This window comes from Haliotis rufescens, unplaced genomic scaffold (assembly GCF_023055435.1).
Source record: "Haliotis rufescens isolate VD_foot unplaced genomic scaffold, xgHalRufe1.0.p SCAF_18, whole genome shotgun sequence".
Lineage (NCBI taxonomy): Eukaryota > Metazoa > Mollusca > Gastropoda > Lepetellida > Haliotidae > Haliotis > Haliotis rufescens.
In genome coordinates, this window is record NW_025963868.1 from 13,917,120 (window position 1) to 13,940,943 (window position 23,824).

General features: G+C 38.1%; 1 protein-coding gene across 1 annotated transcript; it reads right to left on the reverse strand.

The window, feature by feature from the left end:
* Nucleotides 1-1,237: 1,237 nt before the first annotated feature.
* On the reverse strand, nt 1,238-23,577 carry LOC124113004 (calponin-1-like). The gene is made up of 6 exons (XM_046473226.2): nt 23,440-23,577; nt 21,323-21,485; nt 17,045-17,175; nt 16,135-16,237; nt 3,077-3,214; nt 1,238-2,778 (listed from the first exon to the last, which is right to left on the reverse strand). Exons 2-6 carry the CDS (start codon nt 21,371-21,373, stop codon nt 1,894-1,896), a joined length of 1,308 nt encoding a protein of 435 aa, XP_046329182.1. The 5' UTR covers nt 21,374-21,485; nt 23,440-23,577; the 3' UTR covers nt 1,238-1,893.
* Between the last annotated feature and the right edge of the window lie 247 nt (nt 23,578-23,824).

Here is a 23,824-nt window from a genome sequence, read left to right on the forward strand (position 1 = left end):
TACTGTATATAGTGCCTGCTGATTCCAGTCAGTGTTTATATTGCATCAGGTTGTCGTCATTCAGTGGGACGCATGTTTGCTTTTGAGATGGTATTGATAGTCTGATAAGTACATTTGATATGGTAGACGTGCCGAACGTGACAATCTTAGATTCAGCGTGGGAAACTGAAGGAAGAAACATTAACATATAATTTGAACGCTCTTGCTCAGTGGACGTATTCATGGTCATATCTCTGTAATGGGCATTGAAATGACTTTATCCCTAGGCATATGTGTATAAAACCATTGGCTAGCATACACGATCATATCGAACCATAAGGCAAAGAAATTGCGACTCTCTAGTCACATCTGCAAGTTTTCCTTCAGAAATATCTAGAACTATTTTCCATCAAACCCTACAAAATGTCGGTTATTATTTACCGAGGCCCCCGTTGATATTCCGAGTCAGGATAGGAGCCCAGCGTCCAGTACTTGTTGTGAAAGCCGGCCTATGAGGACCAGGGCAGCTTGTTTGCCATTTATCTACGGACCGCACATAAAAGTGAGTGGGTGAGTTTGGTTTAACGCCACTTTTAACAGTATTCCAGTTATATCGCGGCGTGTCAGCTTAATGTGGAGAAAAGCCTGAAGTGATGCAGGTCTCAGGCTTTTACCACTCTGGTGAAACCCACGAGCACGGGCATGGTGCTGACAAACCTGGAAACATAATCGGGGCGAACCGGGATTCGAACCAACAATCATAGGTTTTTGGCGTGTCCAAGGGACGGCACAGCGAATCGCGGCACCTTAGACGACTGGGCCACCCGTGCCCCCCGCACATAAGACATGTGTATATGACATTAGTAATTAAATCAAAAATGAAATGCAATCCATACCCTTTGACAACCGAGACCACCTCGGTGGCCTATTGGACAGAGCGCCTGCGCGATGAGAGGAAGGTCGGTGGTTCCATCAACGGCTGCGTCAAAGGACGTTAAAGGGTAGTTCTTGTTTCCCTGACTGCGCTCGTCATTTAGGGGATACAACGAGGATTCTAAATATACTGTATCAGAGTGTGGTATCCATTTTAAACTTCGACATGGTATCTCAGTGGGCTAGCACTATAAACCCGGCACAAGTCCGGACCTTGTCGCTATATAAATGCAATAATCTTGAAAGCGACGTTAAACACCATGTTACCTCACCTCACCTTAACATACCCAAATCCTTGAGACGTCAAATCGTAAAACAAGCAAAGGAATGAACAATTAATTTATTCAATCACAAAATTCATCTGAACCACATATAACATCTATAAAGATCTTTCATCAGACGTTGTTTAATTTCAAAATCTTCAGTAAGATGACAGCAGTTGGAGTGCAATGATGTCTCATCTTTGCCAGTTTCCATGAAACAAATAAATTAAATATGCACTGACATAGATGAACAACAATGGCGGTGACGTCATCATTGAAGGACCCGGATGAGCATAGAGCAACAACCCAACAGTCCTGCGTTTAAGGAAGACAAGTGTGTATAATACAGCCATGGACGGGAAGAGTGTGGTGCTGGCTACAGAAGGAAGACGCACCGACAGAGGAAAAGACACGCTGAATAAGATCGTATCCCATCAATTCACTGATGCAGTTTTATCGCTAACATTTACAGCATTGATAATTTTATATACAAAATTGTCACTTGATCTATTGAGCATTGGGATAATAAGGTGCATTTACAAAGGAAAAGGTAGCTATATTGTCTCTAAAAATGAAGTTCAACATAATTTGTCGAAAAGCAAAACATAACCTAAACCACTCTGTATTTTCTTTTGATGGCATTGGAAGTTATTCCGTATTGAATTCATACTCTCTCGTATTGCAGTTAACCTTTCAAAGTTCTCGGAGCATAGTGAGATTACTTAGTGATGTCACGGCGGCCGCCATAGGACATTCCCTGCTGGTTAGCTCCCTTTGTTGTACCGTATTGCAGGTTAATTGTAGCCTTGGAAGCTTGGGACATGTCATCAACAGCAATATCAGCAACGTGCCTCTGTGCTCCCATTGACATACCGGCCTGGGAAGCTCCCTTGTTGCTTCCAGCTTGAAGACCAATCATGGTTTGTCCTTCTCTTGACATGTCATCAGCTCTGATGTCAGAAATGTGACGACTAGCTCCCATTCTCATTCCAGCTTGTGATGCACCCTTGTTGGTTCCAGCCTGAAGACCAATCATGGTCTGGCCTTCCCTTGACATGTCGTCGGCTCTGATGTCAGCAATGTGACGAACAGCACCCATGGACATACCAGATTGTGACGCACCTTTGTTGCTGCCGGCTTGAAGACCGATCATGGTCTGGCCTTCCCTTGACATGTCGTCGGCTCTGATGTCAGCAATGTGACGAACAGCACCCATGGACATACCAGCTTGTGACGCACCTTTGTTGCTGCCGGCTTGAAGACCGATCATGGTCTGGCCTTCCCTTGACATGTCGTCGGCTCTGATGTCAGCAATGTGACGAACAGCACCCATGGACATACCAGCCTGAGAAGCGCACTTGTTGGTTCCAGCCTGGAGACCGATCATGCCTTGGCTACTTTTATCCATATCCTCGACCTTGATGTCAGCAATATGACGACCAGCACCCATGGACATACCAGACTGAGAAGCGCACTTGTTGGTTCCAGCCTGAAGACCAATGATAGCCTGTCCAGCCTTCAGCTGTTCTTCGGTGAAGTGGTACTCGATCTTCTCAGATGGTTTGGGTCCACAAGCGGGTCCATTATATTGACATCTCTGAGCCTGAAACAACATGATGATAATGTGAGAAACATTTGTACAAGGATAATGGTAAATGAGTTGGGTTTAACACTGAACAATATGTCGGCTAAATCAGTACGCAGCAACTAATAAAGGTAGGGAAAACCAAACTAACCCAGTACATATAGATGATTATACACTTATATACAATAGTCTAATAATGCATAGATTCCGTGACATTGAAGAGGATGGTATTACTGGTGGGTGGAATTTGACGAAGATAGGCCACCACACTACAGTTCCCAAACCAAATTGTCTGGAGAAACCAAGTGCAACTCACCTCTGTGCCAACTTGAAGAACTGTTGAGATGACCATGGCCATGTTGCGACCTTCGTACAGGTCGTTTGTCTGGAAGAGACTGTTCGATGGAACGCCTAATGCCTCTGCCCCCTTCAGGAAGACCTCGATGTTCTCCATCTGAAAGTGAAGCATACATGAAAGGACAATAGCTCAATGTAAAGTTACCCATTAGATAATGTCATATTGTGAGTGAGTGAAATTTTAAACTGTATTTGCCAGTTATTATCACCGCATGCCAGTTTAATGTGGGAGGACAGCCGGAAATGATGCAGGTGTCAGGCGTTTGGCACTTTAGTGAAACTCACGAACAGGCTATATAAACATTTGGGCGAACCGGAATTCGAAGGCACGTTTATTGGTCTCTGGCACCCCAACCTTCACAGCGAATTGCGGCGCCTTAGACGATTGGGCCACCCGTGCCCAGTAAGATACTACTATCTTCCGGTATGGAGGTTTGTATTTGCCATTATTTCTGAAAGTTCGATATGACTCTAATCGGAGATGCTTACGACCTTGATGGGGGTACTGATGGGGGTATAGCGCTGATTAGCCAAAGGTCATATTCAGGAAAACCTATCTATGAATTCAACCCACAAAAGCATATCGAATGGCGTTGTCTAAAGTGAAACACACGAAGGAACAAACCCCTGCTCATTCTTAACGATTGTAAATAATTGTATCCTGATCATTTCCTGATAATGGTTTAACGCAAATGTTCACTAAAATGTATTTTCCAAACAGAAGTTATAGATGATAGCGTTCATGTGAACAGCGAATTTCGGGTATATCAAACTGACATGTATGCTGTACCCGATTTGTCGCTATTGTTTCCGTAGGATTCAAGGACGTTTGGTTTCAACAAAGCAGTGGGTTTGTTTAACAGCTTGGAATAGTGTTTCAGTTATATCACGACTTCAATTCAATGTGGCAACATCGCCCGAAATGATGCAGCCCACGAGCACGGGTATGGTGCTGACTTTTACTTTCAATATAAAAAGCTGACATTGAAAATTGCAATCGAGCTACGTGTGATCATGCATATCCATGAATGTGCAACATATTCTGAAAAGGAATGCCAAGCAAAACCTTGCAAGAAATTCCTTCATTTCAACTGTACATACAAATACTGAGAACTCGTTCCGAAATACTACTTGCGGTATGTTCAAAATAGTACTGTATGAAGGTTTTCTTTCTGAACGTCTGGGGCCTTATCCTAATTTAAACCTACTATCAAAGAGGTTACCTGGGACGGCTAACAAAACATAATATTGTATATAACAACAAATCTGTAACAGATTTATACCTGACACCATGTTGTTGTCAAGAATTGAATTCATTATATCATATATTCCGAGTGTTTTGGAGGAAAAGTAGAATTTGACGAGGGGACTTATATTTTCTAGTATAAGGTATAACAGGATTACTGATGAGTAATTGGTACGAAGTAACACCATCATTACACAGCAAATGGAAATATAGTTTACTGAAAATTCAATACCTTTGCTAGGTTTCGAGAATAATTACTGACAATTACTGGTTTGTGATTATTTTATGTAGATAATTAAAACAAATACCATTAAAAAACATCACTTCGTTTCTTCAATTATTTTGAATTATCACTTGAAATTGCGTAGCTTGCGTTCTGCTTAGCATGGCACTATTGTCGGCCACAGCAGTATATAGGTCAACGATTAAGTTGTGGCAAATGTCTTAACATACAGCAACAAAAGTATGATGTTTTGTTGTTGTACATATCACACAATTTCTGTATTTGAAATTTAATAAGGATACATGCATGGGTGAGCAATGTATACAGATTTACAAAATTACCTTTTGACAGAATGCTTTATATATTCTAGACGACATTGCTTGGATCAAAAACACAAACTACAGCAAATTAAATAAGCGTTGTCTAAATACTGAAAAAAGCTAGATGAGCGGTGTAAAGGTGAAACCTAGATCATTACTTAGAACATGCAGAAAACATCATTATAAACTGTGATGCAAAAGAAACTATACCTCTCTCATGATTTGATCATATGTTTGATTTTCAATTGAAGATATCTTACATAAGCAATACTATATCCATAACTTGAACTGTATTGGCGCTTAGTCAGCACTAAGAAAATGTCTACATGTATACAAGATATAATTTGATTTAAAGCTTGTAAAAAAGCAAAATATCGCAATATACACAACTGTTGATGTATATCTTAGACATCAAAAGTCAAAAATCCATAAATTAACTTTTTTCGGCACACATTTACGACATTTCAAACATGGTAGAGGTCATGTGGTTTCAAATCTCTTGCCCCAGTCGTCATTTAACCAGTTTATTTTTACACACATCTCTCCAGCTGTAGCATTTATGTAACAAACTGTTACAGATGATTGAATAGACATTATCAAATTTAACAACTCCTTTTCAATTTCATTTTGGTTCTGCAAACCACATACATACATACTGCATATTAGACGTCATGATGATACATGCACAAATGGCTGGGTAATGGAGAAAATGACATTTCCAATAGGGATGCCGTGACGACCATGCTGAATATCGGATCGGAATTCTGTGAGGAAGTTGGAGAGACCATGGAATCATGTACACAGAATGTCAGATGTTTCAGGGGGTGGTGGAAAAAGTGCAGTAACACTAGTAACACAGGAGTAAAAAGAGCAATGGTACTCGCTAGTTCAATATCAAAATATGATCCGAATTATGTTAGCATTTCATAGAGACATCATTGTAGAGGCCATGTCGAACATATAAAGGTTAAGGTGCCAGAAACTGCAAAATAATTTTTCGTCTCACATCGATCTACTTTAGAGGCTTCTGTTGCTGATTTTTAACTATAACAAAGGTCTTTTAGTATTCCGCATTTGTGGACGTTGGGTTCGGCGGATCCGTGAACTAGTGAACTTTGGGAAACATTCCAGCAATATCACGGTGGGTACATCAGAGGTGGGCTTCACACATTTGAGGAATCGAACCTGGCTTTTGGCATGACGAGCGAAAGCTTTACCTTCTATGCTACCCAATCCCCGATCCCTTAACCAAGTGGTCGAGAGAAATTGGATATATGTTGGATTGGTATGAATGACACCACAGGGTTCACTTTTAATGTAAAACTTTGATTCAGATTTTGATATGTGAATTGTGAATTAATACCAGGCCTAAATGAGAAGATATTAGGGTAGAACAATATACAGTATTAATTATTTATATGACAATTTAGAAATAGAATAAAAACAACCAAACCATATCTGATTAAACGTAAGTTCCTAACATTGACTATGGTTAGAAATATACTATTTTATAATAATGTGTCATTTAAAACATATTTTAAAATGATGAACATTTCTAGCGTTGATTTGTTTTATCACCATAACGTGCAAACGTCCTATACATGAATTCGGTATATCGGACGTAAGATTCACTAATGACATATTCAAAATATGTTGACAAATGATAAATGCAACTAAACTTATGATGAAACTCGGGGACTTCAGTCCACCAACAGAAACATCGACCTAGTTCAAGTTAATGTGTTTAATATATGCTAATGACCTTAGGATGAAACTCGGGGACTCCCATTCCACCAACAGAAACATCGACCTAGTTCAAGTACGTATGTTTAATATATGCTAATGAGCTTAAGATGAAACTCGGGGACTTCAGTCCACCAACAGAAACATCGACATAGTTCAAGTTAATGTGTTTAATATATGCTAATGAGCTTATGATGAAACTCGGGGACGATACAACAGTCGTTTATCAGCACCTTCTTTTGCCCTATCATTCACTGACTAGGCTCTAGCAACACAAGTATTCTAAATGCGCCTATATGTGTACGTGTGCGTGTGCGTGTGCGTGTGCGTGTGCGTGTGGAGGTTACCGCCGCTTTTAACAGTATTCCAGTTATATCACGGCGTGTCAGCTTCATGTGGGAGGAAAGCCCGAAGAGATGCAGGTCAAACGAGCATGGGTAGGATGCTGACAAACCAACATAACAGTCAGGTTGATTCTTGGATTCGAACCACACAGCGGGTCAGAACAGTGCTAAGGGTCTCAACATGTGTCCGTCGTTCATCCGCTTGTCAAAACGAATTACTTCATAATCATACTCGTACTTTCATATATGGTAACAACTATTGTGCTGCGCTAGACACATTTTACTTTTGTAACTCGTGATATTCTGGATTAAAATAGGTCCCCAGAAACTTATCCCTGTTGTGAGAGGAGAATGCAGCCAACACCGTTTAGTCGTCGTTGAAGGGACCTACATAAATACTTAATATACTTCGAGTTATCCGACATTCGACACAACCGAAAATGATGAATGAAGAAAGAATACGCAGAGACCAAGCTTTTACTTCGAGACATAAGTAAGTTCGACACAACTGAAAATGGATAGGTTGTCAGGTTCGGTGATGGCGTGTCAGCGTATCACGGCAGCGTGGGACTTGTAGCATGCTAATAATATCAATCACTGCATTGTCTGATCCAGGCTCGATCATTTAGTGCTTTACGAACATTTACGAACATTATATGGACCATCCTGTAAAATATTTATAAATATCATACAAGTTAATAAATGTTTGGAAATCTTGCAATTTAGTTCCAAGCCGCAAGTCACAAAATGACATCTCGCCGAAATTCCTGTTCTGAACCTACAACTTGAATTACTCTCTCTAACTCGAATTTGTCTTGTTTCCTTCCCAAATGTATTGTGACATAAACTTTGAATATTGTAGTAACCGCAACTTTTAACTTGTAATAGTACGTGTGACTATTTTAACTTTCCCGTCGATAACACTTCTGGGTTGATACGAACGCAAAATCGTCAGTTTACATCGGAGGTGGCTGTTGTGATTTGAAAAATCGATGTTTCAAACTTCACAAAAGGATGTGTGTTGATTTTGTGTATGGGACATGACCCGTTAAAAGTACAACCCCTCACTTCTATTTGAGTGAGTGAGTGAGTATGGTTTTACGCCGCTTTTAGCAATATTCCAGCAATATCACGGCGGGGGACACCAGAAACGGGCTTCACACAATGTACCCATGTCGGGAATCGAACCCGGGTCTTCGGCGTGATAAGCGAACGCTTTAACCACTAGGCTACCCGACCGCCCCTCTAGTTGATTCTGAACGTGAACACGTGATGCGATTCATGTCCTATTACTGATATTGTTATACATTCTGTATTATCTGTATGATCAAGGATGATAGTGATGATAGTGTGTATTCGACATCAATAATTTGGTACATCCCACAATGTAGATTCAAACCTAGAATGCACAAGAATGTTATGATTAAAATTTTAGCATATAAATAGATGCATTTGCTCTTTTACATTGTGAAACAAACAATTTCACTATCCGTCAATAATTTTCAGGTGAAGCTTAAGGAATACAATATACAAACAACTCAGAATTGTAAAGTTATAAATGTACGATATATTTGCATCAATCTGAACATGTGCACATTAGCGGGTATTCTATCAAAGAAGATATTTCGCCATACCGCGTGAATGGTTATTCGATTTCAATAATAATAATAATTATTATTATTATTATTATTATTATTATTATTATTATTATTATTATTATTATTATTATTATTTAAAATAATAATAATAATAATAATAAAAATGTGCGTGGTGATGGGAAGGAATAAAAAATATTCTCATACATACTTATTATTAAAACAGAATTGTATATTTGTATTGAATTGATTTAAGTTCAATATTTGCATGTGTTTGGAGATACATGTGGTCCGTAATGACAGTGCTTTAACATGAATGTTTATTTTATATCGATGTTAGTTAAGTTAATATGTTCTTGTTGATAGGCTTTATATATGTAGTCAGCGATGACATACCGCATTTACAAAGTGCAATGCAAACTTAAGAGGGGTGTAGTTCGTTAATGACAGTGTTTCCAAGCGTCATTCCTACAACATATCGCGGCGTGTATGTGATCAATATAAAACGACCAACCAGGAGAAAAGGGACCTTATGCGTACTTGGATACAATTGTGCTGTGACGTCATAAAGAAAGACGTTTGACATCAACTTACTTCCGTAAAATTCGACATGCATGCGGACTGCACAAAAATATCCTACTTTATTCTAATATTGTTCCGGATTTAATAATCATTTCAAAACAGTTCAGCATACATGTCTTCTTTCAATTAATCAAACATTTCAGCATCTAAAAACTGCAATCATTACATAAACATTTAGTATTCTAAATAAAGGAGTCCAAATGTTTACAGCCATGTATCTCTGTAATAAATCCGAACTGAAGCTTATGAATTGTATTTTAGTGGTCCAAAGATACTGTAATTTTAAGATATAATAAGACGTCAAAATGTGCTTTTGCACCCATAAGGTCCCATATTCAAGATATCATAGGTAACTGAAATTATGTATGCTCGGACAAATAGGAAATACATCGTATATCATGGGATGTCCAACGTTTCAGCCTAGGTACTGGCTGTCACGGAAGCGCCTATACACTACTACATTTTTCAGCTCAAAGGAATGGTATAGACATTGCATTGTCTTGTAATGTTGCTGAAAATAAATCAGTGCAAAGGTAACATTGAATACTATTTGTATGACAACTTCTCCCACGGTCACATTCAGTCCCTGCCTTGACACTCATAATATTCCTATCAAAAGTTGAGTTGTATAAATAAAATAACTTCAGTCGATGACTTCATCCATAACTGTCTTTGGTACATGCATGTAGACCCAGTAACTTCAGTAAAATGTTTTCATATATATGCATAGTGTCAAGCTTTGGGCCTTCAACGGGCACACTTTGTGGGTTTCGAACTACAGACGTTCATTATTCGGTATTCTTTTACAAACATCTCGAATAATGCAGTGCGAAACTAGCAGAATGTGCCTGGTGAAGGCAGGCAGCTTGAAACAATGTATATTTATGTATTCATTTTATTTACCCAATGGGAATGTACACAAAAGTGGATTAAAATGTTTTTAAAAATATTTTGTCGGTCTTGATAACATATATCCTATTGTAATCCAACTCCACCTACACCTTCACTAAAAGCTGAACACAGTGCCGGGGCCTTGTGTGTTGTTAAACCAACAACTGGGCTTGATTTCAAATACAATATACAATGTTCATAATAGAAGTGCATGTAATCATCCACAGGAGAGTTTCTGTCAGGGGAGACAACACACGTATATCTATCGCTAGGTGATATTTCGGCGAAACTCGGTTACCAATACTGGATAAGGGCTATTAAGCAGGAACACATGGCCCTAATCGAGGGAGTAATATAGGTTTCCACTCTGGAGAGGTGCTGAGGCTTGCATATGTGGAATAAGGGTCTAATATTGGTGAGGGGGTATATAAGTCACTTCAAAGGGAAAGCCTAACCTGCGACGTCATAATCCTGAAGCTGCTAATGATAGTACCTGAAAAGTATATATATCAGGAGGTTCATTGCCATCACTGGTATAACCCTAGAACTGCCTTTATAGGTATCGCATTGTAATAATACACTTTGCTATGTCGCAAAGGAATTTTCAATAGTTGTTGCTGTGTTGTCATATGTTGTTTGTTTGTTGTTTAACGCCGCACTCAGTAATATTCCAGCTAAAAAACGGCGGTCTGTAAATAATGGAGTTTGGGCCAGACAATCCAGTGATTGACAACATGGGCATTGATCTGCGCATGGGATACGATGACATGCATCAACCAAGTCAGCGAGTCTGACCACCCGATCCCGTTAGACACCCCTTCCAAGAAGCATGGGTTGCTGAAGACTAATTCTAACCCGGATCTTCACGGGGGTGGTCATATCTACCTTTAACATAGAAGTGTTTATAACACTGTCACAAATCGTAGTATGCTTATATTGGGTGAACTATCTTGCTTAATAAACAAATAATAGTCATAGTCGGGGGTACCAGTGAGTAATTGTAACGCCGTTTTGAACAGTATTCCAGTTATGTCACGGCGTGTCAACTTGATGTGGGAGGAAAACTGGTAGTGATTCCGGTGTAAGACGTTTATGACCTTGCTGGAAACTTGGAGCAGGGATGTTGTGCTGACAAACCTAGAACCATAATCAGGGCAAGCCTGGATTCCAACCTACGGTCAAATGTTTCTGGAAGCCCAATGCGTGCAATTCTACTCAGCGAATAGACGACAGGGACATCAGGGTATCTCATTCCAATCACAAGCCCACGTATTCGTTGATTTAAATTACAAAGCTAAATATTTCGAATACCCTGGATAAGGTGTGTTGGATATCCTACAGGTGGTTCGGGATATTATGATAAAATATTAATAAATTTAGCACATACTTTTATATGCCAGTGTATTCACGCCGCATGCTTTAATAACCTTTGACTAAGGGGACAAAAGAACTTACATTAAGTTGTGAATGATCAGATGGTCGACTATGTTTGTTAAAGGGATTTCTACCACTGCAATACGTACTTACCATACCATCTTGAAGATGTCTGTCTGTTCTTTTAAATTGCTATAAGCTACTTCGCAATATTTCAGCAGATAAAGCAGAAACATAAAATACATATCAAGGCAAGCAAACAAATGCGTCGATGTACTCCAGTGTCTGAATGCACAAGATTCCAAAACGAATCCTTCAAACTGATCCATTCATCCAAGAACAAAGGGACATAACTGCTGTATGATATGAAAGCATGTCGTCGAGTAGAACATCCGGGCATGCTCGGTTTCCTGAACAGTCGTAGTATCCATGGTAACGAATGAAACAACATGGTGGCATTCAAATGCTTGAAAAATCAAAACAGTACAGGCATTCAAGGTACAATCCAGGATTATTCGAAGTTGAATACAGTTGTAAATGGTGGCATTCATAGGGGAGAGTAAGTGAAAGAAAAATATAGTGGGTTTTGCTGCTTAGAAACGTCAGAGTCTCCAATGATGCTTGGAGCATAAATGAAAGTGTTTTTTTTTATTTTCTATCAATTTTCATCAATGTGAAACGTGGCCACCGAAGCATTTCTTTTGTTCTTGGTGATTAATCAGGTGTTTTGCGCAGATAGCTTCTTTTCCGTGGGTTGAGTGTTAATAAGTGATGTATGGTACGTACAAAAACATAAAATGTAAACACATGGATGGGTTTACGACAATTGGGATGGGGGTGACATACTGTGTAATAACTGTAGCATACCAGAGTTGTTAACTGCAGTCAAAATACAAGTGTGGTGCGCAACGTAAACACATGCATTTTGACTGTTCTTATGCGTTAAACGTTAATCTGAAAGGTCAATAAACGGGTTAGAATGCACCAATTAAAACCGATAGATCCGATGCTGGGTCGTACGATGCACGCCTGTAATGTGTTCAATAATTGGCCCACGTCTGAGGCCAGCCTCTACAGGCAGCTGACTTCATGCACTTCAAGACAACAAGGTAGCTCAAGAAATTCTCGTTTCACTTCATTTCAAAACGAGATTTATTTATGACAAAAGGTTGAGCAATGAAATGGGATTATGCTGGAACATATGCTCGCGCAGTAACAAACAGAAACAAAGAATAATGCAAAGTAACGGTACATGCAATGCAATGAAATGAGTAAATGGGTTAAAAAGAACTAATTGAGATAATTAACGTCATCAGGTAGTATACTTTAGAAAGATCTGTTCTGTGTCGGGATTATTGCCATTGTTAAAATGTTAACAAAGCGGTTCGTATTTAAGACTTTTGTGCATGTATTTTGAATAGCTGTATATTGGGAAAATGTTCTTCAGTTTGGTGTCAAATTCCGTTCCAGTGAGAGAGTGGTCAAGTTTGGCTTAACGCTATTTTGAACAGTATTTTAGTTCTATGACGGCATGTCAGCTTAAGATGGGGCAAAGTCATGTGATGCCGGATAGAAACATAATCAGGGCGAATCAGGGATTCGAACCCACGATAATAGGTTTCTGGCTTGGTTAAGGGGGGACAACTGGGCTCCTCGTGTCCTCATTTGCTGTCTTGGACAAGACGTTGCAATTATTACCGTGTGGGGAATTAATAACTTTTGTGTAATTAGGGACTACAAAATCCTCTGGTCAATAAACTTCATACAATTACGTCATGAATGACATGAATCAATCGTTTCTGGAAGTGCAAATTTGACTGAATATGGTTTCTCTCTGTTTAGATTGTTGCTTGTATATTTTGATAAACTTTGAGGAACTGTAAAATATGTTTCAAACCACAAATTCTTACCGGTCAATTTATGTTTGTTATTGTATTGTCCAAGCCCATTCCTAAATCAAATAACCCATAAATAGCAATAATTGTTTGATTCATTGTTATTTTGAGAAAAGTCATTTTGTGGCTGAATTCTCGTTCAATACCAGTATATGGCCAATTCAGTATATGTGTAAAATTTGGAGAGGATTGCAATGTGAAGGAAAACGGTTCCTGTACAAAAGTTCTAAACCCTTTTAATATGAATTGTTACTGGTGATCTCGCCTTAATAATCGACTGGGTAGGGTAAGGGCCCTCTTTGGCTTGTTACACCTGCAAGAGTTCTACCTCATGCATATCCATGTACATGAGGATGGCTTAACGTAGCAAAAAAGGCCGATTTTCCGTCTACACGAAACAATCTACTTTGAAGAAGTCCGTGACCCATGGTGAATTTAAGACCACATTACTGTCTTCGGCTACCTCTCCCTGGAGAACCAGCTTGGGTCGCAGACAAAACAGTTACTTCCTGCATGTCTACAAATCTTTTCAACAAATTTTATATCCCCGCATACACTTAGTTTTGGTATAAAGTCTGAAACATCCAGGTGTTGAAATTACAGTCTAAAAAAGATTTATCCATTTCGTAAATTATGCAGATGCTGTGGGCAAAAGTGTCCCTTATAATACCGTGTCCTTTCTTGTTTTTTGTAGCCTAAAAGAACCAACTTATTGTAAATAATGCCCATTCTGTGGGCAAAAGGGGCCCCTATCATACCTTGTCCTTTCTTGTTTTTCAGCCTAAAAAGTACCTAATTATCCTTTGCCTTCGAAATGATCCCCTGAGAATTGTTACCCCATCCCTGACCATTTCAATCAGTCAATGATACTCTCTAACCACTACTCGTGATGATGCGGCATATCATGCATCTACTTTGAACAGTTGCAACATGAAACATGAAACATGTAACAGCATGCAAAGAACGCGAATACAGCCAACAGGCACGGGCAGTCCAGATAGAACAAATTATGTGAGTGTGGTCGCAGAACATGCAGAAACTGTTTCAGAACTCTCTACGTGAGTGGTAAAGTTTAGAATGTTCTACATCTGTGCCATTGATTAACACAGATTTGTGAAAGTTAACACACACTAAAAAGATCGTTTAATGTCTCCAAACATTGAATTTGGTCAATGCCTAAATATCGACGTTTGTAAAAGAAATAAATACATTAGTTCTACGCTACGCATGTCTTTTTTAACATATGCGCTGAAAACGGGCGATCACAGCTGCAAAATTATTAAACCAGCGCATGTTCAGTCCATCTATAAGATAAACTATTTGAAAACAGTTTTGAGTAGAACATTTATATGTTCGTAGTATATACTTTGCTCAAACATTTGTCAAAGAAAATCTCATACAAGGTGTACACAGTCGAACAAGCCATATGAAAGCATGTACGGTGACGTCAGAGGAACGCGTATACTATGTTCAGAAATAAATTATATTGCTTTCATTTAACATGCGTCATTTGACGCGAACTTTACTTCACAAAATGAAACACTTGTTGTAAGAAAGTATTATACAAATAGAATACAGCTAAGACCTTAAACGTCAAACATAACAAGGCGAACGTCGAGCCCCAAACAGACCAGACGCCAAATATAACAGGCCAAACAAACCCCAAACGTTAAATATAACAGGACAGACCTTAAACGTCAAATATAACAGGCCAAACCTTAAACGTCAAATATAACAGGCCAAACCTTAAACGTCAAATATAACAGGACAAACCTTAAACGTCAAATATAACAGGACAAACCCCAAACGTCAAATATAACAGGACAAGCCTCAAACGTCAAATATAACAGGCCAAACCTCAAGCGTCAAATATAACAGGACAAACCCCATACGTCAAATATAACAGGACAAACCTTAAACGTCAAATATAACAGGCCAAACCTTAAACGTCAAATATAACAGGACAATCCCCAAACGTCAAATATAACAGGACAAGCCTTAAACGTCAAATATAACAGGACAAACCTCAAGCGTCAAATATAACAGGACAAACCCCATACGTCAAATATAACAGGACAAACCTTAAACGTCAAATATAACAGGACAGACCTTAAACGTCAAATATAACTGGACAGACCCCAAACGTCAAATATAACAGGCCAAACCTTAAGCGTCAAATATAACAGGACAAACCCAAAACGTCAAATATAACAGGACAAACCTTAAACGTCAAATATAACAGGCCAAACCTTAAACGTCAAATATAAAAGGCCAAACCTTAAACGTCAAATATAACAGACCAAACCTTAAACGTCAAATATAACAGGACAAACCTTAAACATCAATTAATATATCAGGCCAAATCTTAACCTCAACTATAACAGCCCAAACGTCAAACATTTATGGAGGTCCAAACCGAAATATACACGCATAGAGTAACACTGTCATACCCTACACCCACACACGAAAACTCCAGAGATACCACTGAGGAACTGTTTGAAAAAAGCTGACTCCTAGGTAAAACAAACAGAACCTCCAATAGACAGTAGGCTGCCCATTTGATAACCACAATACGAAATATTAAACCTCATACAATCATAACCAAATCTTTTGTTTTAAAGTGGATTAGTAAAACCATGTAACCATTGTTTTTTTAGTCCAAATAAAGTCAATAATTTCACCCTCGGACATAGTTGGCCATGGATCTTTGGAAAGTGATGACCAACGGTCAGCTCGCAAATGGATTGCTTGACTGTGTACACAAGAGTAAGAAACAAAGTCAACGAGAACCTTGGACTACCCACCTGCTTAAAAGGCGTCTGAGACTCATTGAACTTCAGCTTGAGGCTCCTCAGTTTAGGTGGGCGCATATCCTGTGGTGTAAGTTCAACCACTTTCTTCAGCAATCTGTAATATATGAGGGATTGCATTAAAAAACAAAAATCAACAAAATTATGGAGGAACATTTTAGATTACATGAAGGAATAAAGTGTCGACTTTCAGTCTGATCGTTAAAAGCGATTATAAACTTTAGTCAATATTAATGAAGACAAATTTAACTTAAGGATTTTTAATTTTAGCTGTGTAAAATACCAAACTTGTAATGCTAGTAACGTAATGCGATTCTTTGAATGTGTGAGTGATACATGATGCGACGCAACTCCACATAGCGACTTGTGGTATCTCAGACTAATGTAATGCTCATGCCCTTGTAATCCTAGTATACCCAGCTTGCATTAATGTCGCTAAATAAGTGCAATAATCTAAAACGCTTCATTGAACCTCATTGAACCTCACCGCTGCTACATTACATCACAAACGACATTGAAGTCGAATTTCTACATTCATACATAAACATTACACTACATCTTTCAGAGCATGACCACATTCATGAAGATGCAATTTAAACTCGTTTAACATTACAGTTACATTAATTGGCTTGACATTTTAGCCATGTCATATATCCCTCCAACATCAGTATGCATATCGTCTTCTGTTTCAAAGTCCCTATGTGGATATGGTGTGTTCTCTCATTTATGTCAAGATAACGTTTAAAGAGAAAGTACATGGACGTATTATCCTCGCTGATCCAGTGTATTATATTTTATTCACTGAAAAAGCATATATGTCCAGGGTATATTTATCGTAATAGAATTGTCTGAGATAATACACTTGATCACCGAGGCTGTCAGAAGTGTACTATGTGTGACCTACTTGACAAGCAAAACCCCACTCCTCAGTGTCTTCTCAACCTGCATGGCACCAGCTCCGATTTCCTCCGAGATGAGCGCCTTGAACCAGTTCCTCACCTCCAATTCGGCTCCACTGTCATACTTGGCAGCCACCTGAACGACAACGACACTACATTAATGAAACAAAAGGCGACAAAAACACCTTTTCATAATCATGAGAAATATCTGCTAAAAGCATACTCCGAAAATACCATAAGCTTGTGTTTATGAGTCAATAGTGATGACACCAGGTGTTCGCGGTAAGGTAAACGCATACTGCCCCACCAGCTGCATCCGTGACAAAGACATGTAAAGGCAAGTCAGTGTGCACTTGACAAAATACGGGAACACATCTGCAGTAACATGCTACTGCCATCATAATGCATTGTTAAAGGAATTCAACACTGTCAGTGTTCATTTAGTACCGAAGTGCTACAAATAATTCATTACAAAAGAGTGTTTGGGTGTGTTGCCAATATAACATATGGCCTATCACTCAGTGAAAATAAACTTGAAGGGAATACGTTATGACATCAAATGACATATTTGGGTTTCACTAAGCATATTCATATTATTCATAGGATGTTTTTTTTATGTTTGAAAGTATCACAACGTTGTTCTGAATTCTGACGTTCAATTTAATTAATTAAATTCATTCAGTCTCTGGAAGGCATTTAGAATTTCGTTGAACATGAAAGCATGACAGCTTTCTGGATGCCAACTGTTTGTAGCACTGCTAAATCTTGCCCCTTCCATCAGGTGAAATTTGTTTGTTGTTTAACGCCGCACTCAGCAATATTCCAACTATATGATTTCTGTAAATAATCGAGTTTTGACCAGACAATCCAGTGATTGACAGCATTAGCATCGACCTACGCAAATGGGATATGATGATATGCATTAACCAAGTCAGCGAGCCTGACCACCCGATCCCGTTAGTCGCTTCTTACGACAAGCATAAGCGGCTCTTATAACACGTATGGTTACTGAAGACTACTCTGACCCGGATCGTCACGGATGTCAAGAAGTGCTATAGTTAACATATTATTTGTACTGTTATAATATACCCTTCTTCTCGTTCGTATGTTTTTGAAAGTTCACATGTATAAAATATAGTATATGTCAATGAATCAATTTAGCTCCATTTGCAAAGGTAAAACAACATCCTTGCTTCATTAGACAATAGGACAATCATTCCAAATGTTCCATCGAATTCGAATTCCATTAAGTAATAGTATCGTCCAACAGTTATCAAACCATTTCTTAGTGTCCTAAAAAAGAATCTAATTCGTAATATGATTCATGTATCATGTCAATGTCACAGAAGAGGAAGCTAACGTCTGTTACATATCATAATACATGAAATTTAAAAGCAATACAACTGGTAACATTATTTACCAAGATTTCATTTAAAGATCTAATAAAGATATAAATTTCTCCATTGTCATATACATGTGTTCATTTGACAATAAGTCCATTTCCTATTTTTCCGGCTGTGATAATACAAATGGGAACAGTATATTTACTTGGCCGTTACATTTCGTACTGATTTTATTTTATACCAAAAACATAGAGATGACGATTTATCCAAATACTAAAACATTTCAACTTAAATTTTAAAATATAAACCAAATGTGTGTAAAATATAAAAACTTTCCAGGTAGGCGTTTCTAATGTGTTCATACAGATAACAAAGTATGGCAAAGCGATAACATTGTTGGCTGCGAAACTAGATGCTCTGCGCTCGTGCGGTGTCAGCTTTTGACTGTGCCCGCGCGTGCCTATATTTAACACCACGCGTGCGTGTCAAGTTTCAATGGACGTCACGCTGCTTCCTTGGCTGTTCCCGGAGGAAACACAATGAGCGGTGTACTTTCGTACGTATTCAGTAATATTTAACTTTGCAAAAGTATTTTATCTTCATTTTATTTCTAAACTTTTTTTGCAACTTGTTTGCAATGTCTCGGTAATTATGTGACTGTGATGATCTACTCAAAAGGATTAATAATATCTACAAACACCCATTACCTTACAACAAATCGGATGCAAAGTGTAATTCACGAAATAAATCTTACGTTTTAATTATTTAAAATAATATCAAATTATGACATAGTTTCATTAACAAAAGCAAATTTGCAAATGTAACATGTAAAATTGACACAAAAAGCGATGGGGCATGTCAACCGTATTGCAGGGCATGTTAAAATGTTTACATAAACGGCAAATTGTAAAGCAGTTATCGTGTTTCACATTTTAGCGTTTTATCTTCAAAAAGAAAGTTCCAAAGTGGAAAACAGCACTATCTGTACCAACTTCCTTATCTGACCCCTGACCTCGCTATGCAGGGGTCTTGATCACATGACTTATAAAGACCATCTGCACGGTTCCTGGAATTCCACGATTTCGAAAATACGAGGTCACGTGACGAGTCACTCCAGAGAAACGGTAGCAACGGGAGCTCGGGTTCCGTACAACCCTGCATGAGCAAACGTTCTCATGTGCCAGTGTAATTCAAGTTGTAAGCCATGTATCGCTGGTGTAGATAAGAGATATGAGGTATTCAGTCGCATAGAAGCCCGTACAAAGAAAGGCTGTATTGTGATATGCCTGAATTACTGATTTAAAATATTCGCCAAAACTCGTTATTCGTTAACAAAGAAAAGAGCTACATACGCGTGATGATATCATTAACAAAATATAATTACTCAGACGAACACTTAGTCTAAGAAAATATTTCTTTCAAGTAATTCCTGTTGTTTTAAATTTTAGTCTATGAAAATTTTTCTTTAAAATAATTATATTCTTCTTCTTCAAAAAGAACCTTTCCTCTTTTTCTGATTTGTTTCATGTAGAATCAAGAAAACCAGACTTGGTTTAGTTTGATCTGGAATTTCCCAGGCTTTTAGTAATAAATACATATATATACATTCCACAGTCTAATAATTACTGTAAGATTATGAAAAATATGTTCGTTTCAGATAAAAACTAATTCTATCGCGAAGAATACACAACGATGGAATTGTGAAAACACTTCCAAAAAATCATAACTGTTTTTCATAACCATGTTTAGTATCAATAGAATGCTTACAAAATGTCATACACAATGCATATGGGCCTAACAAGCACCCATGGACGTGTTTACAAACTGGCCAGTGAGCATCTGGTCTCTATCACCCGGCAATTTGGATTTCTTTCAACTGCACTTACAGAAGGGTATACGGTATGAACAAGACATATTCTACAATACACCATCTACTACTTGCCTGGCATACGAAATCCTGAGTACATTTTCTCAAAGGCTTTCTTATGGATAAAATTAATAATAATATAGTTTAATAAACAAAGAGGAAAATTGCGTTGGAGAGGGTGGACGGCAAGGAAATGGTTTTGGCCCTTGCGTTTCGTTGCTGGTACGGAATTCCTTTTTCCCTCAACATAAGGCTTTCTACCAGATGATTTGTATGAATAATGTATTTTCCAGAAAGGTTTCTTGCAGAAATAGATAATTTAGACTTCTTCTTGTTGAATTTGAATTAAGTTATCAGCTTCATACACCCCGATGGGACTGGCTAGTCAACGGCTTATATGTATACACGCATCTTATTTTTAGTTTGCTGTAGTATAGAACCCAGCTCGCATACTGGTACAAGTGTAGGAAATCGACACCTTTGCTACTGCGGATATATAAGCTATAAATAGACAGAAGGTTGCGCCGCTACTTACAAGGTGTCCATGAAAAAGATAAGATATTTTGTAGTATTGTTTGCAAACAGAAAGCTATATGGAAGTGATATAGAAATATCATATACGTTATTTACAAATATAATTAAAATTTTCACAAATTTAAATTATGTGACTGTTGGTTACACATGTGTTCGTTTTTTACACGTTCTTTAACGAGTGTAGTCTTTATCTTTGACAGATATGTTAAGTGTCTGTGTTTTAGAATCATCTTAAATGACATGTAAAAGCATATTAGTTACATCGCATGCAATACATGACGAAATCCGGTCTTGTTTTAATAAATAATGCACAATCACATTTACCTATTACACTCCTTGACAAAGAAAAGGAAAACAGAATCGCCAATAAACCTTATATCAAAGATGATGAACAGGATGGAATAGTATTTCCTGAAATCTGAGAATGTCAAACGCCGGTAGCATGGGAGTCGGAAAATGGCCGTGTGGGGCTGGATGAAACATTGCACTTAAACAACCGAGCTTATAGTCTTAACACGTATATTTCAATTAAAACTTACCTTGGCGTGGTGGGCCCGCTGATCCCCCATAGGTTTTGCTTGGTTGGCCATGCTAGACTTTTAGCACAAGAGGTCTATCCTAGAGACAGCTAAACCTTCGAATGTACACAGGAGTCTGGCTTTGCACACGGTCTTCAAGCAAGGCTACTGCGGCCGTCCGGATCTGTTGGATAGTGGGAAGGGAAGGGATGAGCAATACTAGCGCATCTCCGTGCTGCTGAAATGCTCTCTTCTGTGGAGGTATTGGATTACGACCGCCACATGCCTTCGCCATATATGTCTAGTGCGGCGAGCATGTGATGTACGTTCTCCAGTGAAATTTCAAGATGGCGGTTGAGCAAAATTGGGCGAATAATGACGACTGACGCATTGGATCGGGGTTGAGTTGCATCGAAGTAGCATTTATGAATTAACATGATAAGGTTAATACTTTTACAAGGATACCATGCTTTGTTTCATGATTTCTTTCATAAATATATCACTTTGTAAATGAAGCAGGATGCCAGGATTTTGATCAGTTATCGAATGTTTTTTTTATGTATAATTAGATCACGTGATGAAGAAACGTGTTGGGAGAAGTTTGAAAACAGCGTTATATGCCGGTTTCATTTTTCTCTGGATGTACACCGGGAAATGTCGCCGTGACTCGAACCTTAGGTGGAGGCATTCCTCGTGTATATACGCAGGTTCATATACAGATGCATATACAGAAATTAACACTTGTACTATTGCATTAGTTATATACGCTAACGTGTATACACAGACACAGACACAGACACACACACACACACACACACACACACACACACACACACACACACACACACACACATATATATATATATATATATATATATGTATATCATGTAGGTCTATATTCAGAGAGACATTCGATACAATGTCAAACTCAAATTCGACTGTCTTTTGAAAGTATGGTCCTCCGTCTATCGCTCTAGACCAATAATAATAATGATATTAATATTGATAATAATAATAACAGATGTTGACTTGAAATACATACATCAAATACAATCTAGGTAACCAATAACACCTTATGCATTCGGAATTACCAGGACGCAACTTCACTGTACAACAAGTGTACTCGGAATGGAAGCTGATTCATAATTTCACAAATAGTATATGTGAAAGAATAACAAAACTTAGATAAATGCTATAAGGCTACATATTAAAAAATAGATTGCGTGCAAAATGCATTGTATGACATTGATGTTTTAAATTATTCAAAGCTGATAACTAAATTTTATAAAATTATTACCAATTGTTTACTTTTTCATAACAGTATTGAACTAAAGAATGATAAAGTATTGCTGCTTAAGAATAATATTGAACTAAAGAATGATGTACCATCGCATGTTTACTTTCTCTATATGGCTGAAATAATGCCGATGCGACGGTAACTTTAACGCACTCACTCACATGTTTACTTCTTCAGAGTAGTCGTGGACTAAATAATGATGTATCATTACATGTTTATTTATGACAGTATTGCACTAACGAATGATGTCACATTACATGTTTACTTCTACATATTACTGCTGAACTAAAGAATGTTTACATTTTATAACAGTATTGAACTAAAGAATGATGTATCATTACTGTTTTATAATAGCATTGAACTACAGAATGATGTCATATTACATGTTTACTTCTTCATAACAGTATTGAAGTAAAGAATGATGTCTCATCACATGTTTACATTTTATACCAGTATCGAACTGAATAATGAGGTCTCGTTACATGTTTAGTTCTACATAATAGTATTGAGCTAAGGAAAAATGTCTCGTTTGTTTTTTACTTCTTATAACAGTGTTGAACTTCAGGAAGATGTCTTATTACATGTTGGCCAAATGGCATGATTTTTCAAATCAGAAAAATGAAATTTATAAATAATTGGCAATTTATCTGTGCATCCAATGTTGTAAGCAGCTACTAACATCAAGAACCGTCTACCTTAAGTAGTAAAAGATGTTTCACCAAAACGTTTCATTATGTATTACGTACAAGATTATCAAAGTGAAATAAGCATTGCAATTTTGATATCCGCTCAACTTCTTAGCGTTTGCTGCCAACATTCTAAGCTTTTTCTGACAACTTACCTGTTATTAGTAAGAGATAGTCCAGCAAGTGACCACTGATTTACATGTGTCATCCAAATCTGTTCAGGAGCTGACGGTTCCTTGTTTTATAACACCTATACCTGTAACATCCCCCATCCCCCTTCTCTTCGCCCCGATGAACGAAGCGGGGGAACCCCTGACTCATAGCTAGGCTAAAAATAACTTCTTGAGGTTGGTCAATGAGTTGGTAAATTCTGTATAAGGAAAGCATAAACACGTCTTCATTCTTGAGAGCATCCATCATGTCGTGTTTGCAGCTTGGCTCGTCGCGTAAACGTGAACGTAGATTGCCATAGGTATTGTTTATATCGTCAATGGCAGACATATCCACACTCATATTCGTGATTCCAAGGCTGATGTCATG

Bases quoted from the DNA above. Each gene is read 5' to 3' on its own strand.
- LOC124113004 (XM_046473226.2), bottom strand. From the start codon at position 21,373: ATGGCCAACCAAGCAAAACCTATGGGGGATCAGCGGGCCCACCACGCC. The intron at 3,215-16,134 runs GTGGGTAGTCCA...CTTCACTTTCAG, and splicing joins CTCAGACGCCTTTTAAGCAG to ATGGAGAACATCGAGGTCTT. The intron at 2,779-3,076 runs GTGAGTTGCACT...ATGTTGTTTCAG, and splicing joins TTCTTCAAGTTGGCACAGAG to GCTCAGAGATGTCAATATAA.